The following is a 21,072-nucleotide window of genomic DNA, read 5'->3' as shown; positions in this document are numbered from 1 at the left end:
AGCTGAAAGTTTATTTCCAAAAATGTGGCTGTAATGCTTCATTTAAAAACCAGTGAAACTTAACTTAAAAACATTAAGTATCAGGTGGGCTTAGTAGCACTGTTTTTGTGTTAGAAGTTTGTGGCTTCAAGCTGCTCTCTGGGCAGGCATTTCAGTAGAGAACTGTGGGGGTGCTGTATTGTTGAAGGTACAGCATTGTTTTTCAGATGAGAACTTAAATCAAAGACTCCTGCCTGTTTAAGTGGATATAAAAGATCCCATGGAACTATTTGAAGAAGAGCAGCTGAATTCTGCCAATGTTGTGGCCAATATTTATGCCTCAACCAACATGACCAAAAATAAACAGATTACGTGGTCACCTTTCTTTTGTTTGTTGGACCTTGTTGCATGCAAATTGACTGCTGTGCTTGCTTATATAAGAATAGTGACTGCAGGTCAAAGTAATTCTTTGCTATGAAATGCTTTAGGACATTCTGTGTGCATAAAGGAATAAAAATACTAGTTCTTATGGAAAATAAAAACAAAAGTAATGCAGAAAAAGTAATTAAATCAGTACATTTATGGTGGACAATACTTCAGGCACTACATGAATACTATCCTCCTCCTCCTACTCATAGCTCTGCACATAACTGAATCATAGCATTGCCTCCATTTACGGTCTTAATAGAGGAGTTAACTTCAAGACAAAGGGAGGTTAATGGGATGGGAATACATGTTCAATGGAAAGATGCTGAAGAATGTGAATAAACAGAGAGCTAGGGTTACAAATCCATAATTCATTACAAATGCGATAGATAAAGCATAACAAAAAAACAGCAGAATTTTGGATTTTATAAATAAGGGGCTTAGAGTACAGGAATATCAAAGTCATATAAAAATAGCTGTGCAAAGCATTGTGAGACTGGAGTGTGGTATGACTTTTTGGGCACACAATTATAGAAAGGTCATTACAGCTCTAGAGAATGTACAGGGTAGATTCACCAGGAAGATATCGGAGTAGGAAACATTAGTTATGAGGAGAGACTTGAGATCTGAGACTATTGCCATGAAGTAGAAATACGCGAGAAACGATTTTGTTGAGGTTTTTTAAAATTAGGAACGGCGATGATAGGGAAAGACTGTTTCCTCTGTTTTGGGGAGTATGTGATGAGTATCAATTTAAAATTGTAGGGAAAATGTCTTAATGCAGTAGGTTGTTGAATGCTCTGCTAAAGGAAGTGGTTGAGGCTGAGATTACTGCATCTTTTCTGGGAAAATGTGATTAATGTTTGAAGCAGCGGAAGGTAGAGGGCTGTGGGAAGAGAGCAGGACAGTGAAATAGTTCTGGACTGCATCAGTAAAGAACCAGCATAGAAGGCTGAATGGCCTCCTGCTGTCTAAATTTCTGTGGTAAAAGTAAAACATTCATAATATTCCAAATAATACATCATGATAAATTCTGCTCCAGTGCATGTTTATAACAAAAATATTGCACAACGATAATGACAGGGTAAATGCTCTAAAGGAATGGACTGTCGTGACCTTTCTAAAAACATTTAATTTCTGAATTCTGAGGTACATAATTGTGTTCTTACATATATTTCAGAGCCTGTCTATGACCCTGTGATTGAGGAGGAAGCTGCAGTCTCATTACCTCCGAAAAAGCTCAGTCTGAAGATACAGGGCCCAATGAAGTCTTTAAAGCTCAACAAACCTGCTGCTCGTGTTTTTGCCACAAAGTTTGGTGAGAAGCAATCAGACTGTAGTAAATCTTCAGGTCTTACAAATAACGAGGTGACTCTAATTGACTTTGGAGATGAACAGACAAGCCAGACTCCATCCCCAGTACTGGAGAACACAATTCCTACACTGGCCAAGCTAGTATTGGATTCTTATTCGCTACTGGACAAGACACCACCTCAAAGTCCAACCCGAACTTTGCCCAGACCTCTGCACCCTGTCCCTATTGTTGACTGGGATTCTAAACCCCTGCCTCCACCTCCAGCCTATGATGATGTTGCTCAGGATGAAGCCGATTTTGAAGTCTCCTCCATTAATAGTCTAGATACTGGATTAATTGGTGAATTATCAAAATATGGAACTGTTCAGTTGCCAAGAAGTAGGGAAGCAGGAGAAACAAATTATGCATTTGTGCACGACACAGATGGCAAAGGAAAGCTCAAAGTGGAGGATAATTTGTTTCTACCACCTAGGCAGATGAAACAGACCAGCTTCTCTCAGTCAGCTGAAATATTTGAAGAACTTCAACAAGAATGCATGAAAAGACTTAATGTCCCTGTTATTTCAACACCAGCCTCTACACCAAGTCCCATCTTGTCAGCAAGTGTATCTCCAACTGTTTCTGATGATAGACCTCAGATCCCACCACGGATTCCCATTCCTCCTCGGCCTTTAAGGAGAAATGAGCTAGGCCGATGGTCTGGCGAGATGTCACCTGCATCTGGAGGTGAAGAGGACAAGCCTCCACAAATTCCTCCCAGGGATCCATTGTCCCAGCCATCCTCAAGAACTCCAAGTCCGAAGGCAATTCCTGTCAATTCTCCCCAACAAAGGACAACTGCATCTTCAATGGCAACATTAACTGTAGGTGCATACCTCTCAACATCTCCCAAATTAATGCCAACCACACAGAGCTTCGCCTCTGACCCAAAATATGCCTCACCCAAAGTCATTCAAGCACAAGGAAAGGACAATACAAAGGGACCTTGCATCCTGCCAATAGTAAAAGACGGAAAGAAGGTTAGCAGCACCCATTATTATTTGCTTCCAGAGAGACCATCTTACTTGGACAAATATGAGAAGTTTTTCAAAGAGGCCGAAAATATGGATGAACACTGCTCCAAAAAAACTGTGACCACAGCAACAGTGAGGCCTATGGTGCAACATCCTGAGTATAAAGTCAACTTTTCATCCAACAATAGCAATTCCGGGCCCTGTGTTGCGACAATGAAAAGTTCTCATAGTCTGCAAAAAATGTCTTTTGAGATTTCAAGTGGCAAGACCGACAGTATTACACCTTCGGACAAAATTAAAATTGTAAGTAGTATAATGGAAATTTATTGGTGAAATGCTGAACAGAATGAGCATTTACAGCAGATCAGTATTGTTTTTAGTACAAGATGATGCAGAGTGGCTGAAATGGATTTAAACCTAAACAAAACCAGGTTCATTTTTATCTTCCTTATTTTAGTCTGTGTTGAATTACTCAGTCTGACTGGCTGTGGTATGTTTGCTGAATGTAGAAATGGATCTCCTCCCAGTTTATTGTTTAGATGATGTAAATGTACTTTTCCAGTTGGGGTTCCCTTGTATGGGGCCTAGACCTGAAGCCCAAAAATTTGCTAACAATGTGTATTAGTGTAGTGGAACTTGCTTTCTGCCATCAGCTGCTACTAGGAACACAGTTACAAATCAACTGTATAAAAGTGATCTGTAAATTTAACGTTTTGACAGTATCGAGCTCTGGATCATGGCCCCTCCTCCATCTGCCTGCAGAAGTCCCTGATTATGATAGACAGCTCTTGTTATAATGGCATTTTAAAATCTCCTTGACATTTAAGGAGCACAGTGAACAGTTTCTGATTTAATGCTCACACCTCGTGCTTGCAAATGGGCTATACAACTAGAAAGCCTAACATCACCACTCAGGTAAATTCCCAACGATTTGGAGCAGAAAATACTGAAAACACTCAGCAGATCAGACAGCAGCTGTGGAGAAAGAAATATAGGGTTAATGTTTCAGGTCGATGACCTTTTGTTAGTCTGGCAAAAAGTCTCTGACCTGAAATGCTAACCCTTGTTTCTGTCTCCACTGTTGCTGCCTCATATGTTGTACCTGATGATCTTAATCCAAATAATGTCTGCAGACATAATCTTCTAATTGCCATTGATCTGCAGTTTGCTAATCCCTATGTATTTCACACTGTGCCCTGCTAACCTGGACTCATTGGCTGAATCTTAACTGCCAGATCTGCTCAGCGGGGGAGGCCGGCTTCACGTTGAGGACCCATAACTCGGCCACGGCATTTGCATCTGACTTCCAGTTTTCTTGACCAGTTAGCATGGGTGGGTGTGAGGATGACCCACAGAATTATGCTTCAGCTCCACTATTTAAAGGAGGGACCCTGCGAGGGTCAGAATGGAAACATTTTTGAAGGGCCAAAACAAGGTCAGCAACTTGAGAGATGGAGTGTCAACATGCAAAAGCTGCATCACAATTCTCGGATGCGTTCCTGAATATCGTACGGCTTGCTATAAGGGCCTGCACAGATATCCTTTTCCGTATGAATGGGAGGAAGAAGCCTGCCACAGAGAACAAGCAGGCATGGCTGGAGGTTGCTGAGTCAGCAGCAGGAGTGTGGTGCCTCGCTCTTGCATACAGTGCTGCAAGAGGTTTAATGACCTGATCAGGGCAGGAAAGGTGAGTGGCATGCAACATTCAAGTAAAAACACCCTCGCTCTGCTTCCCCAACCTCCCCTTGCACATCACTCCTTAGATTAACAAACCTTGCAGGTGCACCCATACCTCTCTCATGAAGCACCTCCTCACTTCCACTTCTGATCAGCCAACACTGACACTCGCCCTCATCTTATTAGAATGTCACACCCAACCCTCCACACATGATGTCCTTTCATCCTCTTAAAACAGTGCTTCTCAAACTTTTTCATCCGCGGACCACTTAGACGGGGGGAAAAGAGCCCGCGGATCACCTACTGGTCCTACCTCACATGCTTTCGCTTGCCACTGTAAAAAAAATACTAATCAGAATTAATGGGAAGAATGATGCTGCTTTTGATGAGACACCACTGAGGTGATGTCTGGTTCCAAGCTGGAGAGCTTCAGTCTCATGTTGGGCTCCGCATTCAGTTGGTTCTTCTTTGTTTTCAGCCCCACCAGTGTGAAAATCCGATCTTGCAGTTATATTTTGTAACAGTAATATAAAGATTGCTTATAAAACTACATTGTTGTTGCTCATGCTTATGACAGCTAATGTCGTGCATGCGAAATCCGGTCTGGTTGTCTGACGTCATGTGAGTGGTGGGGATGAGGGTCCTGGCCTGTTCTCTCTCATGGCCTCAGTTGTAGCGTTGTGCATCAGTAGCTCTCTAGTCATTGTCACATAGACATCTGCAGGGGAGGACGTGCTGGAGATAATCCAGGACTCAATGCCTGGCCATCGGTGATGGCGGGATGGGGGTTTCCAGCTACATGCTGACCTAATTAAATATAGCACAGCCACATGGCAAACAACCCACACACATGTTAACTTGTGTCAGCAGCCACTGAAATATGATGATCTGCAGAATGATGACTTAGAACCCTCTCACCTTGTCAGTTCTAATTCATGTCTTTCATCTCCCACGGGTCCTACAAGTGTCCCTCAGGAGCTGGTGCAGAGGAGGATGAAGGTTCCTCAGAGAAGGTCACACTCTGAGGAAGCGCCATCACACGACTCATACGCATCCTCCACCAGCTTAAATACTCACACCTCAGTGGCCCCGACAAGCCATGTAGTTGGATTGTCACATGATGAAGTACACATCACAAGTGAGCAGAATCAAGTGTTGGAGACAGGAATAACAGTGGAGAGTCCCCATTGGAGGGTGCGAGACCCTCCAAGTTCTACTTAGTTGGATGCAGCTGCTGAGCTTCGGGGGCCTTTGATGAAGACAATTTTGGGGCAGCAGCAGAAAATGTGAGATTCTGTCAGCCTTTCTAGAGGCGTTGCACATGATTGGCGAGAGATTGGAGGAGTCTGTTTCTAGCATGAGTGCCATGATATTTTAGGCCTTTGCACTGATTTCTACCTCCATGGAAAGAGTGGCCACCTGCATGGAGCATCAGATGTAGCAGGCAACTGAATGCATGCTGGCCTTTCCCAACGGCCTGCACGCTTAGTCTGTCAGTTTAAATAGATTGAGGAAAGCCTCACATTGGTCATTCTGCTAATGCCTCACTGAAGTGCAGCACCGTGTTCTCCAGCTCTTGATTAGCAGGGTAGAGCTGATGGGCCATGAGAGGGAAGATGAAGACAGGGCACAATGAAGTGGAGATTCTGCTGAAAGCACTTCTGTTCCTGACACCTCACCCATCTCTCCCAATCTCCCCAACCTCAGTCAGAGCCCCACAGGTTGGTTCCTGTCCCAATGGCCAAGTCTATCCCCTGCACAAGTGCAAGTGGAGCAGTCTATGGCAGAGCCCTTACAGGCTCCAAAAGCTAGAAAACATCAGCTAAGAGCATCTCAGCTATTCAAGCAGGGAAATGGGCAGCCTTCCTCCAGCTCCGATGAAGCCACTGGGGTTGTAACATGTAGAAGTAATAGGAAAAGGAAGAGAGAGAATTTGCACAAGGGTACTCACTTGGGTGTTTACCATTGTCATCTTTCTGTTCAATGTTTATCAACTATAAACTTTATTTCAAAGCTCCATTGTCTCTTCCTCCCCATTGTTGCCTGTCAAGTGATCTTCAGCCTTGTGAAAAAAGGTATGACGAGTAAAAGACGAGCAATGGGTGTTAGTGAGAGGGATGAATTGTTTTTTGTGTGACTGCTTTGTGCTGGGGTGCAAAGTGGGTTCTGAATTCGTGTGCCAGATGGCTGCACTGCCTCAGCTTAGCTGAGACATGCCTGAATCAGGCCATCCCTGGCAACTAAGTGAGTGGCTTTAGGTTCCCTCGCCACATCGGGCTCCTCCGTCTTTTATAGCTCCTCCTGCTACAAAGGTGCAGAACAGTCATCACCTTCCTCCTCCTGCAGCTCCAGTCCTTGCTGCTGCACTTTGTTGTGCAAGACGCAGCACACCACTGTCATTCTGGAAACTCCTGTTGGTGCATGCTGAAGGGTGCCCCCAGATCTGTCCAGGCACCTGAATTGCATCTTCAACATACCGATGGCTTGCTCAATGACAGCTGTTGTGTTCATGTGGCTTTGGTTGTACCTTTCCTTTGCATCAATGGTATGGCTCCTCACAGGTGTCCTTAGCCATGTCCTGAAAGGGGAGCACTCGTCTCTTAAGGAGCCATCTGTTGACACTGCTTGGAGGTGCAAATATCTGTGGGTGATTTGACTGGCACAACATGAAGGCTTCATGGCAGCTCCCTGGGTATCTTGCACAAATGTGCCTGATGATCTTTCAATGGTTGCATACCAGCTGTACATTTGTTGGAGTGGAATGCCAGTTCATCTGAGGGCATCTTGATTGCCACATGCCTCAGAAATGGGAAGGGTGCGGTAACAATGTTGGGGCTGTACTACAGGCCTCCCAACAGCGAGCGTGAGATAGAGGTACAAATATGTAAACAGATTATGGAAAGATGTAGGAGCAACAGGGTGGTGGTGATAGGAGATTTTAATTTTCCCAACATTGACTGGGATTCACTTAGTGTTAGAGGTCTAGATGGAGCAGAATTTGTAAGGAGCATCCAGGAGGGTTTTCGAGAGCAGTATGTAAATAGTCCAACTTGGGAAGGGGCCATACTGGACCTGGTGTTAGGGAATGAGCCCAGCCAGGTGTTTGAAGTTTCAGTAGGGGACTACTTTGGGAATAGTGATCACAATTCCGTAAGTTTTAGAATACTCATGGACAAAGACGAGAGTGGTCCTAAAGGAAGAGTGCTAAATTGGGGGAAGAACAACTATACCAAAATTCGGCAGGAGCTGGGGAATGTAGATTGGGAGCAGCTGTTTGAAGATAAATCCACATTTGATATGTGGGAGGCTTTTAAAGAGAGGTTGATTAGCGTGCAGGAGAGGCATGTTCCTGTGAAAATGAGGGATAGAAATGGCAAGATTAGGGAACCATGGATGACAGGTGAAATTGTGAAACTAGCTAAGAGGAAAAAGGAAGCATACATAAGGTTTAGTTTAGAGATACAGCACTGAAACAGGCCCTTCGGCCCACCGAGTCTGTGCCGACCATCAACCACCCATTTATACTAATCCTGCACTAATTCCATATTCCTACCACATCCCCACCTGTCCCTATATTTCCCTACCACCTACCTATACTAGGGGCAATTGCTAATGGCCAATTTACCTATCAACCTGAAAGTCTTTGGCATGTGGGAGGAAACCGGAGCACCCGGAGGAAATCCACGCAGACACAGGGAGGTCTAGGCGGCTGAAGAAAGACGAAGCTTTGGAAGAATATCGAGAATGGAGGACCAATCTGAAACGAGGAATTAAGAGGGCTAAAAGGGTTCATGAAATATCTTTAGCAAACAGGGTTAAGGAAAATCCCAAAGCCTTTTATTCATATATAAGGAGCAAGAGGGTAACTAGAGAAAGGATTGGCCCACTCAAGGACAAAGGAGGAAAATTATGCGTGGAGTCAGAGAAAATGGGTGAGATTCTAAACGAGTACTTTGCTTCGGTATTCACCAAGGAGAGGGACATGACGGATGTTGAGCTTAGGGACAGATGTTTGATTACTCTAGGTCAAGTCGGCATAAGGAGGGAGGAAGTGTTGGGTATTCTAAAAGGCATTAAGGTGGACAAGTCCCCAGGTCTGGATGGGATCTATCCCAGGTTACTGAGGGAAGCGAGAGAGGAAATAGCTGGGGCCTTAACAGATATCTTTGCAGCATCCTTAAACACGGGTGAGGTCCCGGAGGACTGGAGAATTGCTAATGTTGTCCCCTTGTTTAAGAAGGGTAGCAGGGATAATCCAGGTAATTATAGACCGGTGAGCCTGACGTCAGTGGTAGGGAAGCTGCTGGAGAAGATACTGAGGGATAGGATCTATTCCCATTTGGAAGAAAATGGGCTTATCAGTGATAGGCAACATGGTTTTGTGCAGGGAAGGTCATGTCTTACCAACTTAATAGAATTCTTTGAGGAAGTGACAAAGTTGATTGATGAGGGAAGGGCTGTAGATGTCATATACATGGACTTCAGTAAGGCGTTTGATAAGGTTTCCCATGGTAGGTTGATGGAGAAAGTGAAGTCGCATGGGGTCCAGGGTGTACTAGCTAGATGGATAAAGAACTGGCTGGGCAACAGGAGACGGAGAGTAGCAGTGGAAGGGAGTTTCTCAAAATGGAGACGTGTGACCAGTGGTGTTCCACAGGGATCCGTGCTGGGACTACTGTTGTTTGTGATATACATAAATGATTTGGAGGAAAGTATAGGTGGTCTGATTAGCAAGTTTGCAGACGACACTAAGATTGGTGGAGTAGCAGATAGTGAAGGGGACTGTCAGAGAATACAGCAGAATATAGATAGATTGGAGAGTTGGGCAGAGAAATGGCAGATGGAGTTCAATCAGGGCAAATGCGAGGTGATGCATTTTGGAAGATCCAATTCAAGAGTGAACTATACAATAAATGGAAAAGTCCTGGGGAAAATTGATGTACAGAGAGATTTGGATGTTCAGGTCCATTGTTTCCTGAAGGTGGCAACGCAGGTCAATAGAGTGGTCAAGAAGGCATACGGCATGCTTTCCTTCATCGGACGGGGTATTGAGTACAAGAGTTGACAGGTCATGTTACAGTTGTATAAGACTTTGGTTCGGCCACATTTGGAATACTGCGTGCAGTTCTGGTCGCCACATTACCAAAAGGATGTAGATGCTTTGGAGAGGGTGCAGAGGAGGTTCACTAGGATGTTGCCTGGTATGGAGGGCGCTAGCTATGAAGAGAGGTTGAGTAGATTAGGATTATTTTCATTAGAAAGATGGAGGTTGAGGGGGTACCTGATTGAGGTGTACAAAATCATGAGAGGTATAGACCGGGTGGATAGCAAGAAGCTTTTTCCCAGAGTGGGGGATTCAATTACTAGGGGTCACAAGTTCAAAGTGAGAGGGGAAAAGTTTAGGGGGGATATGCATGGAAAGTTCTTTACGCAGAGGGTGGTGGGTGCCTGGAACGCGTTGCCAGCAGAGGTGGTAAACGCGGGCACGATAGCGTCTTTTAAGATGTATCTCGACAGATACATGAATGGGCAGGAAGCAAGGAGATACAGACCCTTAGGAAATAGGCGACAGGTTTAGATAGAGGATCTGGATCGGTGCAGGCTTGGAGGGCCGAAGGGCCTGTTCCTGTGCTGTAATTTTCTTTGTTCTTCTTCTATGACCTCCTGTACCTGTGGGAATTCAGCCAGAGCAGCAAATTTGAGGGCCCTTTCATTCTAACTGGCTTCGTCAGCGGCGATGTGCAAACATGGTGCCCGTCAACTGGGAGATGCACTTGTGGGCCGCAGATTGTTAAATTTTACAGTTATCTCCGGCAGGTCCCTGGAAGGAGCTAGAGGTGAAGAAATTCAGGGCTCTGTTGACCTTGACCGTACAGGCAATGTGTGCCCACCTGGTCAACTTGGAAGGAGGTTTTCTTCCATGAAGCTGGAAATGTCAGCAACCACGTGACAGGAAAGTCTGAGCTTTTGAGACACTGGTGCTCAGTCATGTCCAGAAAACAAATTTTCTGCCTGTATACTCTGTGTTGGGGGTATCGCCTCTTGCGAGCTAGTGCTCTGTGCTTTTTTCCTTTGCCCTGTGGAGTGGCAGATGGTTGCAGAGTAGGCTGCTGCTGCTTCTACTATGGCTACTCCTGTTGTTGCTGGTGCTGTTCCTCATCAGAGGTCCAAGGTACAGTTGCATAAGCGGCTGCCATGCTGCTAAGAAGGCTAACAGGAGGGAATTGCAAATCAAAGTCAAGAAAACTCCAAGGCTGCAGAAATGACCTCCCAAAGTATTGGAAATCATCTCCAAAGCAGTGAAAGCACACTCTCAGAACTAGTCCTGTGAGCAACAGCCTTTCATTTAGGCAAGGAAGCAGCTGTCATATCTCAGTATTTGAAGGCTTTCTTGCCTGTCAGTTACTCAGCCCTGACAGTCCCTGCTGTCCTCTTGCCTTGTTCAACCTGGCGAATTCTAGGAAGCCTGGGAAACCTGTGTGCTCTGAGTTCAAGAGATAATTCAGTTGCTGGGAATCCTTGATGCCACCCTCAGTCAAATTGATGTCAAGGACACTCACTCTCACCTCATTTCTGGAATTCAGCTGTTTCATCCATGTTTGACCAAGGTTATCATGAGGTTGGAGCAGAGTGGTCTGGGCAGAGCACAAACTGAGTATCAGTGTTGCTGAGTAAGTGCTGCTTGATAGCACAGTCGACAACACCTTCCATCGCTTTGCTGATGATTTGAGAGTAGACTGATAGGGTAGTAGTTGGCCGGATTGGATTTGTCTTACTTTTTGTGCACAGGACATAACTGGGCAGTTTTCCAAGCTTTGTTCGGTAGATGCCAGTGTTGTAGCTGTATTGGAACAGCTTGCCTAGGGGTGCGGTTAGTTCTGAAGCATGTCTTCAGCACTAGAGCTGGGATGTTGTCAGGGCCATATCATTTGCTGTATACTGTGTGCTTAGCCTTTTCTTGATATCATGTAGAGTGAATCGAATTGTCTGAAGACTGACTTCTGTGATGGTGGGGATCTCAGGGAGGCTGAGACGACTTATCCACTCAGCACGTCTGGATGAAGATAGTTGCAAATGCTTCAGCCTTGTCTTTTGCACTCATGGGTTGGCCTCCACTGTCAGTGAGGGTGTGGGTGTTCATGTACCCTCCTCCTCCTGATAATTATTCACTTGTCCACTACCATTCATGACTGGCTATGCAGAACTTTGATCTGATCTGTTGATTATGGAATCGCTTAGCTCTGTCTATAGCCAGCTGCTTCCACTTATTAGCATGCATGTAGTCCTGTGTTGTAGCTTCATCAGGTTGGCAATTCATTTACAGTGTGCCTGCTGCTGCTCCTGAGATGCTCTTTACTGCTTATTGAACCAGGGTTGATCCTCTGGCTTGATGGCAATGGTAGAGTGAGCAATATGCCAGGCCATGAAGTTACAGATCGTGGTGGAATACAATTCTGATATTGATGATCAGTTTTGCATAGCAGTTTGATACAACTGCAGTTGCTTGCGAGGCCACTTCAGAGGGCAGTTAAGAGTCAACCATATTACTGTGGGTCTGGAGTCACGTATAGGCCAGACTGGGTAAGGACGGCAGATTTCTTTCCCTGAAGGACATTAATGAACCAGATAATAGCTTTTTATTCCAGATTTATTTAATCAACTGAATTAAAATTTCTTTGCTGTCATGGTGGCATTTGAACTCCTCTCTCCGGGCCTCTGGATTTCTAGTCCAGTAACATTATTACAGTGCTACCTAACCATGTCTGTATTAAGTTTTATCTGCCACTGTTCTGCCCACTTAGATATCTTATCCAACTCAGTGTGCAGATCTCTGGGCACCTTCTCAGATTCAATTCAACCTGGAAAGCAACCTATGACTGCTTTTTCTTTGACTGTTCAATTGCAAAATTTCAAAATAAATTTCAAAATTTATTAGGAGTATAAATTGACACTAAAGTCAGCTACACTTCCATGAGCATGTGATTCCAAGTGAATGGAAATTCCAAATTATTTGCTACCTATCTCCCAATGTTAGCCATGGTTCAGTCGTAGCTAAACACGTGGCTGAACAGCAGGTGTAGGAGGGAGGGTTTCAGATATCTGGATCATTGGGATCACTTCAGGGACAGGTGAAACCTGTACAAGAAGGACGGATTGCAACTAAACTGGAGGGGCACAAATATCCTGGCTGCGAGGTTTGCTAGCGTCACCCGGGAGGGTTTAAACTAGTGTTGCAGGGGGGTGGGACCAGAGCAGTAGGACAGCAGGTGAAATAAATGAGGGGAAACTAGTAAATAAGGCCAGTAAGACTAAGAGGAAGAGCAGGCAGGGAGATGTTGCTGAGCACAGCGGGACTGGTGGTCTGAAGCGCATTTCTTTCAATGTGAGAAGTATAACAGGTAAGGCGGATGAACTTATAGCTTGGATTAGTACTTGGAACTATGATGTTGTTGCTATTACAGAGACTTGGTTGAGGGAAGGACAGGATTGGCAGCTAAATGTTCCGGGATTTAGAAGCTTCAGGCGGGATAGAGGGGGATGTAAAAGGGGTGGGGGAGTTGCATTACTGGTTAAGGAGAATATCACAGCTGTACTGCGGGAGGACACCTCGGAGGGGTCATGCAGCGAGGCAATATGGGTGGAGCTCAGGAATAGGAAGGGTGCAGTCATGATGTAGGGAGTTTCCTACAGGCCTCGCAGCAGCCAGCAGGAGGTAGAGGAGCAGATATGTAGACAGATTTTGGAAAGATGTAAAGGTAACAGGGTTGTAGTGGTGGGTGATTTTAATTTCCCCTATATTGACTGGGACTCACTTAGTGCTAGGGGCTTGGATGGTGCAGAATTTGTAGGGAGCATCCAAAAGGGTTTCTTGAAACAATATGTAGATAGTCCAACTAGGGATGGGGCCGTACTGGACCTGGTATTGGGAATGAGCCCGATCAGGTGGTCGAAGTTTCAGTAGGGGAGCATTTCGGGAACAGTGACCATAATTCCGTAAATTTTAAGGTACTTGTGGATAAGAATAAGAGTAGTCCTCGGGTGAAGGTGCTAAAATGGGGGAAGGCTAATTATAACAATATTAGGCAGGAACTGAAGAATTTAGATTGGGGGCAGATGTTTGAGGGTAAATCAACATCTGACATGTGGGAGTTTTTCAAACGTCAGTTGATTAGAATCCAGGACCGGCATGTTTCTGTGAGGAAGAAGGATAAGTTTGGCAAGTTTCGGGAACCTTGGATAACGAGGGATATTGTGAGCCTAGTCAAAAAGGAAGCATTCGTAAGGGATAGAAGGCTGGGAACAGATCAAGCCCTTGAGGAATATAAAGACAGTAGGAAGGAACTTAAGCAAGGAGTCAGGAGGGCTAAAAGGGGTCATGAAAACTCATTGGCAAACAGGATTAAGGAAAATCCCAAGGCTTTTTATACATATATAAAGAGCAAGAGGGTAACCAGGGAAAGGGTTGGCCCACTCAAGGACAGAGGAGGAAATCTATGTGTGGAGCCAGAGGAAATGGGCGAGGTACTAAATGAGTACTTTGCATCAGTATTCACCAAGGAGAAGGACTTGGTGGATGATGAGTCGAGAGAAGGGAGTGTAGATAGTCTGGGTCATGTCGTTATCAAAAAGGAGGAGGTGTTGGGCGTCTTGCAAAGCATTAAGGTAGATAAGTCCCCAGGGCCTGATGGGATCTACCCCAGAATACTGAGGGAGGCAAGGGAAGAAATTGCTGGGGCCTTGACAGAAATCTTTGTATCCTCATTGGCTACAGGTGAGGTCCCAGAGGACTGGAGAATAGCCAATGTTGTTCCTTTGTTTAAGAAGGGTAGCAAGGATAATCCAGGAAATTATAGGCCGGTGAGCCTTACATCAACGGTGGGGAAATTATTAGAGAGGATTCTTCGGGACAGGATTTACTCCCATTTGGAAACAAATGAACTTATTAGCAAGAGGCAAAATGGTTTTGTGAAGTGGAGGTCGTGTCTCACTAACTTGATTGAGTTTTTTGAGGAAGTGACAAAGATGATTGATGAAGGAAGGGCAGTGGATGTTGTCCATATGGACTTCAGTAAAGCCTTTGACAAGGTCCCTCATGGCAGACTGGTACAAAAGGTGAAGTCACACGGGATCAGAGGTGAGCTGGCAAGATGGACACAGAACTGGCTCAGTCACAGAAGACAAAGGGTAACAGTGGAAGGGTGCTTTTCTGAATGGAGGGCTGTGACTAGTAGTGTTCCGCAGGGATCGGTGATGGGAACTTTGCTGTTTGTAGTATATATAAATGATTTGGAGGAAAATGTAGCTGGTCTGATTAGTAAGTTTGCAGACGATACAAAGGTTGGTGGAGTTGCAGATAGTGATGAGGATTGTCAGAGGATACAGCAGGATATAGATCGATTGGAGACTTGCGTGGAGAAATGGCAGATGGAGTTTAATCTGGACAAATGTGAGGTAATGCATTTTGGAAGATCTAATGCAGGTGGGAAGTATACAGTAAATGGCAGAACCTTTAGGAGTATTGACAGGCAGAGAGATCTGGGCGTACAGGTCCACAAGTCACTGAAAGTGGCAACGCAGGTGGATAAGGTAGTCAAGAAGGCATATACGGCATGCTTGCCGCCTTCGGTCGGGGCGTAGAGTATAAAAATTGGCAAGTCATGCTGCAGCTGTACAGACCTTAGTTAGGCCACACTTAGAATATTGCGTGCAATTCTGGTCGCCACACTACCAGAAGGACGTGGAGGCTTTAGAGAGGGTACAGAAGAGGTTTACCAGGATGTTGCCTGGTCTGGAGGGAATTAGCTATGAGGAGAGGTTGGAAAAACTCGGATTGTTTTCACTGGAACGACGGAGGTGGAGGGGCGACATGATAGAGGTTTACAAAGTTATGAGCGGCATGGACAGAGTGGATAGTCAGAAGCTTTTTCCCAGGGTGGAAGCGTCAGTTACTAGGGGACATAGGTTTAAGGTGCGAGGGGCAAAGTTTAGAGGGGATGTGCGAGGCAAGTTCTTTACACAGAGGGTGGTGAGTGCTTGGAACTTGCTGCCGAGGGAGGTGGTGGAAGCAGGTACGATAGCAACGTTTAAGAGGCATCTTGACAAATACATGAATAGGATGGGAATAGAGGGATACAGTCCCCGTAAGTGCAGAAGGTTTTAGTTTAGGCAGGCATCAAGATTGGCGCAGGCTTGGAGGGCCGAATGGCCTGTTCCTGTGCTGTACTGTTCTTTGTAACACTTTCCCCTCTGAGTCACAAGGTTGTGAGTTCAAATTTCACTCCTGAGACTTGAGCCTGATACACCAGTGCATTACCGAAGGAGTGCTGCACTGTCGGTGGTGCCTTTCAGATGAGATGTTAATCCGATGCCCCACCTTCTCTTACAGATAAATGTAAAAGATCCCATGGCACTATTTTGAATAAGAGCAGAGATGTTCTTTCAAGTGTTCTGGTCTATATTTATCCTTCAACCAAAATTACTTTTTAAAAAAGCCAAATGATCTGGTTGTTATCACAGTACTGTTTGTGAGGCCTTGTGTGTAAATTTTCTGTCACATTTCCTAAATTGAAACAGTAACTGCACTTCAAAAGTACTTAATTGGTTCTGAAGGGGTTTGGACATCCGGAGTCATGAAAGGCTCTGTATAAATACAAGTTCTTCCTGAGGTCACAAAAGGTGCTTTTTTCCCATCGTGTTAATCCATAAGCATTTTTGGCCAATTCCATTTCTTTCTATTTTCAGTACTGATTACAACTTAGCATCTTCTGTACAAACTGCACAGCGTGTATTTTGCTATTGTTGAAATGTTAACTCAAAAAAATCAACAATAGGAAACCATTACATAAAATGTTCCATTGTACTAAAACATATGTAAGAAATTGCACAACAGATATTTACTATTAAAAGTTCCTAAAGACAAATCCAAGTTAGTTGCTAACAAGAATTGTCTTTTATAAAAAATGTTTTTGCAACCTAGTTTGTAGTGCCTTGGGCACCACACATCAGGAAAGATGTAAAAGCCTTAGAAAGTGTACGGAGGAAGTTTACCAGGATGTTACCAGAGATGAGGACTTCAAATATGAGGAGCGGTTGGAAAAGTTAGATCCATTTATCTTACAACAGAGAAGGTTAAGAAGTGGCTTAATAGAGGTTTTGAAGATAATGAGAGATCTTGATAAGAGTAGAGAGAAAAAATATTCAGTGAGTCAATAACCAGAGACCATAGATTAAAATCTTTGGCAAAAATTCTAGAGGGCTGATTAAGAAAATTTTTTCATCGCAAACTGGAACACTCTGCCTGAGAAGGTGGTAGAAGCTGATTCCATAAATAATTTTATAATGGCATTGGGCTGGTATTTGAGGATCACAGAAATGTTACAGTGCAGAAGGAGGCCATTCGGCCCATCGTGTCCACACTGGCTCTCCGAAAGAGCAATTCCCTCAGTTCCATTCCCCTCCCTTCTCCCCATAGCCCTGCACATTCTTCCTTTTCATATAACTGTCTAGTTCCCTTTTGAATGCTTCAATTGAACCTACTTCCACCACACACTCAGGCAGAGCATTCCAGACCTTAACCACTCGCTGCGTGAAAAACTTTTTCCTCATGTCACTTTTGCTTCTCTTACCAGATACTTTAAACCTGTGCCCACTCGTTCTCAATCCTTTCACGCGTGGGAACAGTTTCTCTCCATCTACTCTGTCCAGAACCCTCATAATTTTGAATACCTCTATCAAATCACCTCTCAGCCTTCTCTTCAAGGAGAACAGTCCTATCTTTCCAATCTATTTTCATAACTGAAATTCCTCATCCCTGGAACCATTCCAATGAACCTTTTCTGTACTCTGTCCAATGCCCTCACGTCTTTCCTAAAGTGCGGTGCCCAGAACTGGATGCAATACTCCAGCTGAGGCTGCACTAGTGTCTTATACAAGTTCAAAAAACTTCCTTGCTCTTATACACTATGCCCCTATTAATAAAGTCCAGGACACTGTATGCTCTCTCAACCTATCCTGCCACCTTCAATGACTTATGCACATATACACCCAGGTCCCTCCGCTCCTGCATCCCCTTTAGAATTGTACCCTTTATTCTATATTGTCTCTCCATGTTCTTCCTACCAAAATGAATCACTTCACATTTCTCTGCATTGAACTTCATCTGCCACCTGTCTGTCCATTCCACCAACTTGTCTATGTCCTTTTGAAGTTCTACACTATCCTCCTCACAGTTCACAATGCTTCCAAGTTTCGCATCATCTGCAAACTTTGAAATTGTGCCCTGTACACCAAGGTCTATGTCATTAATATATATCAGGAAAAGCAAGGGTCCCAACACTGATCCCTGGGGAAGTCCACTACAAACCTTCCTCCAGCTCAAAAAACATCCATTAACCACTACTCTTTGTTTCCTGTCACTCAGCCAATTTCGTATCCATGTCGCTAGCGTCCCTTTTATTCCATGAGCTACAAGTTTGCTCACAAGTCTGTTGTGTGGCACTATATCAAACATCTTTTGAAAATCCATGTACATCAACAGCTTTGACCTCATCAACCCTCTCTATTACTTATTCAAAAAACTCCAGCAAGTTAGTTAAACATGATTTTCCCTTAAATCCATGCTGACTTTCCTTAATTAACTAGCATTTGTCCATATGACTGTTGAGATTGTCCTGAATTATTTTTTCCAGAAGTTTTACCACCACCGAAGTTCAATTGACTGGCCTGTAGTTGCTGAGCTTATCTTTAAACCCTTTTTTGAAGAAAGGTGTAATGGTTACAATTCCCCAGTCCTTTGGCACCACCCCCAAGTCTAAGGAAGACTGAAAAATTATGGCCATTGCCTCTGATTTCCACCCTCACTTCCCTCAGTATCCTTGGAGCATCTCATCTGGTTCTGGTATTTTATCCACTTTAAGTACAGACAGTCTATCTAATACTTCCTCTTTATCAATTGTAAACGCTTCTAGTGTATGACTTTCCTCCTCTTTCAACATTGCATGGGTTGCATTTTCTTCCTTGGTAAAGACAGATGCAAAGCATTCATTTAATACCCTCTACCTCCATGTGTAAATCTCCTTTCTGGTCCCTAATCGGCCCCACTCCTCCTATTACCACCTTTTTATTATTTATAAGCCTATAGAAAACTTTGGGATTTCCTTTAATGCTAGCTGCCAGTCTCTTTTCATGCTCTCTCTTTTCTTCTCTTATTTGCTTGAACTACGTTCAAGAGAACCTTTTTAGCCAGCATGTAACAAGTCCAATGAGGGGGGCGCAATTCTAGATTTAGTCTTCAGTAATGAATCTGGGCAAGTGGAGGAAGTAACAGTGGGTGACCATTTTGGAGGTAACGACCATAATACGGTAAGTTTTAGCATAATCTTGGAAAAGGACAAAGATAAAACAGGAGTAAAAGTTCTAAATTGGGGGAAGGCAAATTTTAAGAAACTGAGAGGTGACCTGCTGAAAGTGGACTGGATACAGCTACTTGAAAGAAAATCAGTAGCAAACCAGTGGGAGGCATTCAAAAGCAAGACACTACAGGCACAGAGTAGGCATGTCCCCACAAAGACAAAGGGTGGTACTGCCAAATCTAGAGCCCCCTGGTTATCTAGAAGCTTACAGGGTAAGTTAAAGCAGAAAAAGAAAGCTTATGACGATCACAAAAATCTTCATGCTTTAGAAAGCCTAGGGGAGTATAGAAAGTGCAGGGGTGAAGTAAAAAAGGAAATTAGAAAAGCAAAGAGAGGACCTGAAAAATTATTGGCGTGTAAAATCAAGGAAAACCCAAAGATGTTCTACCAGTACATTAAGAGCAAGAGGATAACTAGGGAAAGGGTAGGGCCTATCAGAGATGTACAAGGGAACTTATGCGTGGATGCAGAAGACGTGGGCAGCGTTCTTAATGAATTTTTTGTCTCTGTCTTCACAAAGGAGAGGGTTGATATAGACATTGTAGTTAAAGAGGAGTGTGAAATATTGGATATGATGAGCATAATGAGAAGAAAAGTACTAGAGGCTCTGACATCCTTGAAAGTGGATAAATGACCAGGGCCGGATGGATTGCATCCCAGGTTGTTAAAGGAAGCCAGGGAGGAAATAGCAGATGCCATGAGGATCATCATAAAATCCTTACTAGATACAGGAGAGGTACCGGACGATTGGAGGTCTGCGAACGCTGTACTGTTGTTTAAAAAGGGTGCGACGGATAGGCCAAATAATTATAGGCCAGTCAGTCTGACCTCGGTGGTGGGTAAATTGTTAGAATGTATTCTGAGGGACAGGATAAACTGCCACTTAGAAAGGCATGGATTAATCAGGGATTGTCAGCATGGATTTGTTGAGGGAAGGCCTTGTCTTACTAACTTAATTGAGTTTTTTGAGGAAGTAACCAGAAGGATTGATGAGGGCAGTGCAGTGGATGTGGTATACATGGGCTTTAGTAAGGCATTTGCCAAGGTCCCACATGGCAATCTGGTCAGTAAAATGAAAGTCCATGGGAAACAGGAGAATGTGGGAGGTTGGATCCAGCATTGGCTCAGGGCCAGGAAACAAAGGGTAGCAGTCGACAGATGTTTTTGTGAATGGAAAGCTGTTTCCAGTGGTGTTCCACAGGGCTCAGTGAGTTCCTTGCTGTTTGTGGTATATATTAATGATTTGGACTTTATTGGCTGAAGTATAGAATTCAAAAGCAGGGATGTAATGCTAGAACTGTATAAAACGCTGGTTAGGCCACTGTTGGAGTATGTGTACAGTTCTGGTCACCACATTACAGAAAGGACATAATTGCTCTGAAGAGAGTACAGAGGATATTTACAAGAATGTTGCCAGGGCTCGAAAGTTGCAGCTGTGATAAAAGATTGGATCGGCTCGGGTTGTTTTCCTTAGAACAGAAGAAGCTGAGGGGTGACTTAATAGAGATGTACAAAATTATGAGGGGCTGAGATAGAGTAGACAGGAAGGACCTGTTTTCCCCAGCGGAGAGGTCAATTACCAGGGGGCACAGATCTAAGGTGATTGGTAGAAGGATCAGAGGGGACATAAGGAAAAGCTTTTTCACCCACAAGGTGGTAGGTGTCTGGAATTCACTGCCAGGAACGGAGGTGGAGGCAGAAACCCTCAATTCTTTTAAAGGGTACTTTGACATGCACCTGAAGTACTGTAACTGGCAAGGCTATGGACTTAGTGCTGGAAGGTGGGATTAGATTGGGCGGCTAGTTTTCTTTTGGCTGGCACGGACATGACAAGCTGAATGGCCACCTCCAGTGCCATAATTTTTCTATGGTTCTATAACTACCCTATAATTTTTGCACCTCTCTGTAATTTCTTTGCAGATTTGTTCCTCCACATCCTTCCCACTTGAGGTGACCTATTGACAACACCAAGCAATGTAACCGCACCTTTTTTGTTCCTTAGCTCTAGCCAAATTGATTCTATCCTCGACCCTTCTGTGACATCCTTTTTCTTCAGCACTGCAATACTCTCCTTAATCAATACTGCCACCCCTCCCCCTTTTTTCCCTTTCCTATCTTTCCTGAACACCTTGTATCCAGGGATATTTAACACCCAGTCCTGCCCTTCTTTGACTCAGGTCTCTATTATCGCCACAACATCATATTTCCACATGGCAATCTGCGCCTGTACCTCACCAGTCTTATTAACCAC

General features: G+C 44.3%; 1 protein-coding gene across 8 annotated transcripts in view; it reads left to right on the top strand.

Moving 5' to 3' along the window:
* Window positions 1-21,072, top strand: part of tnk2b (tyrosine kinase, non-receptor, 2b) — a 308,398-nt gene that overhangs the window by 269,941 nt on the left and 17,385 nt on the right. For 7 of the 8 annotated variants that reach the window (XM_068042395.1, XM_068042396.1, XM_068042398.1 and 4 more), the window contains one exon: window positions 1,586-3,036. In XM_068042395.1, coding sequence (XP_067898496.1) covers window positions 1,586-3,036 — 1,451 coding nt within the window. Of the gene's footprint in view, window positions 1-1,585; window positions 3,037-3,968; window positions 4,409-21,072 lie in introns of those variants that run through there. The other variant, XM_068042401.1, reaches the window with a different exon arrangement.

This window comes from Heterodontus francisci, chromosome 11, assembly GCF_036365525.1.
Source record: "Heterodontus francisci isolate sHetFra1 chromosome 11, sHetFra1.hap1, whole genome shotgun sequence".
Lineage (NCBI taxonomy): Eukaryota > Metazoa > Chordata > Chondrichthyes > Heterodontiformes > Heterodontidae > Heterodontus > Heterodontus francisci.
This window is presented reverse-complemented; position numbering and strand designations above follow the sequence as displayed.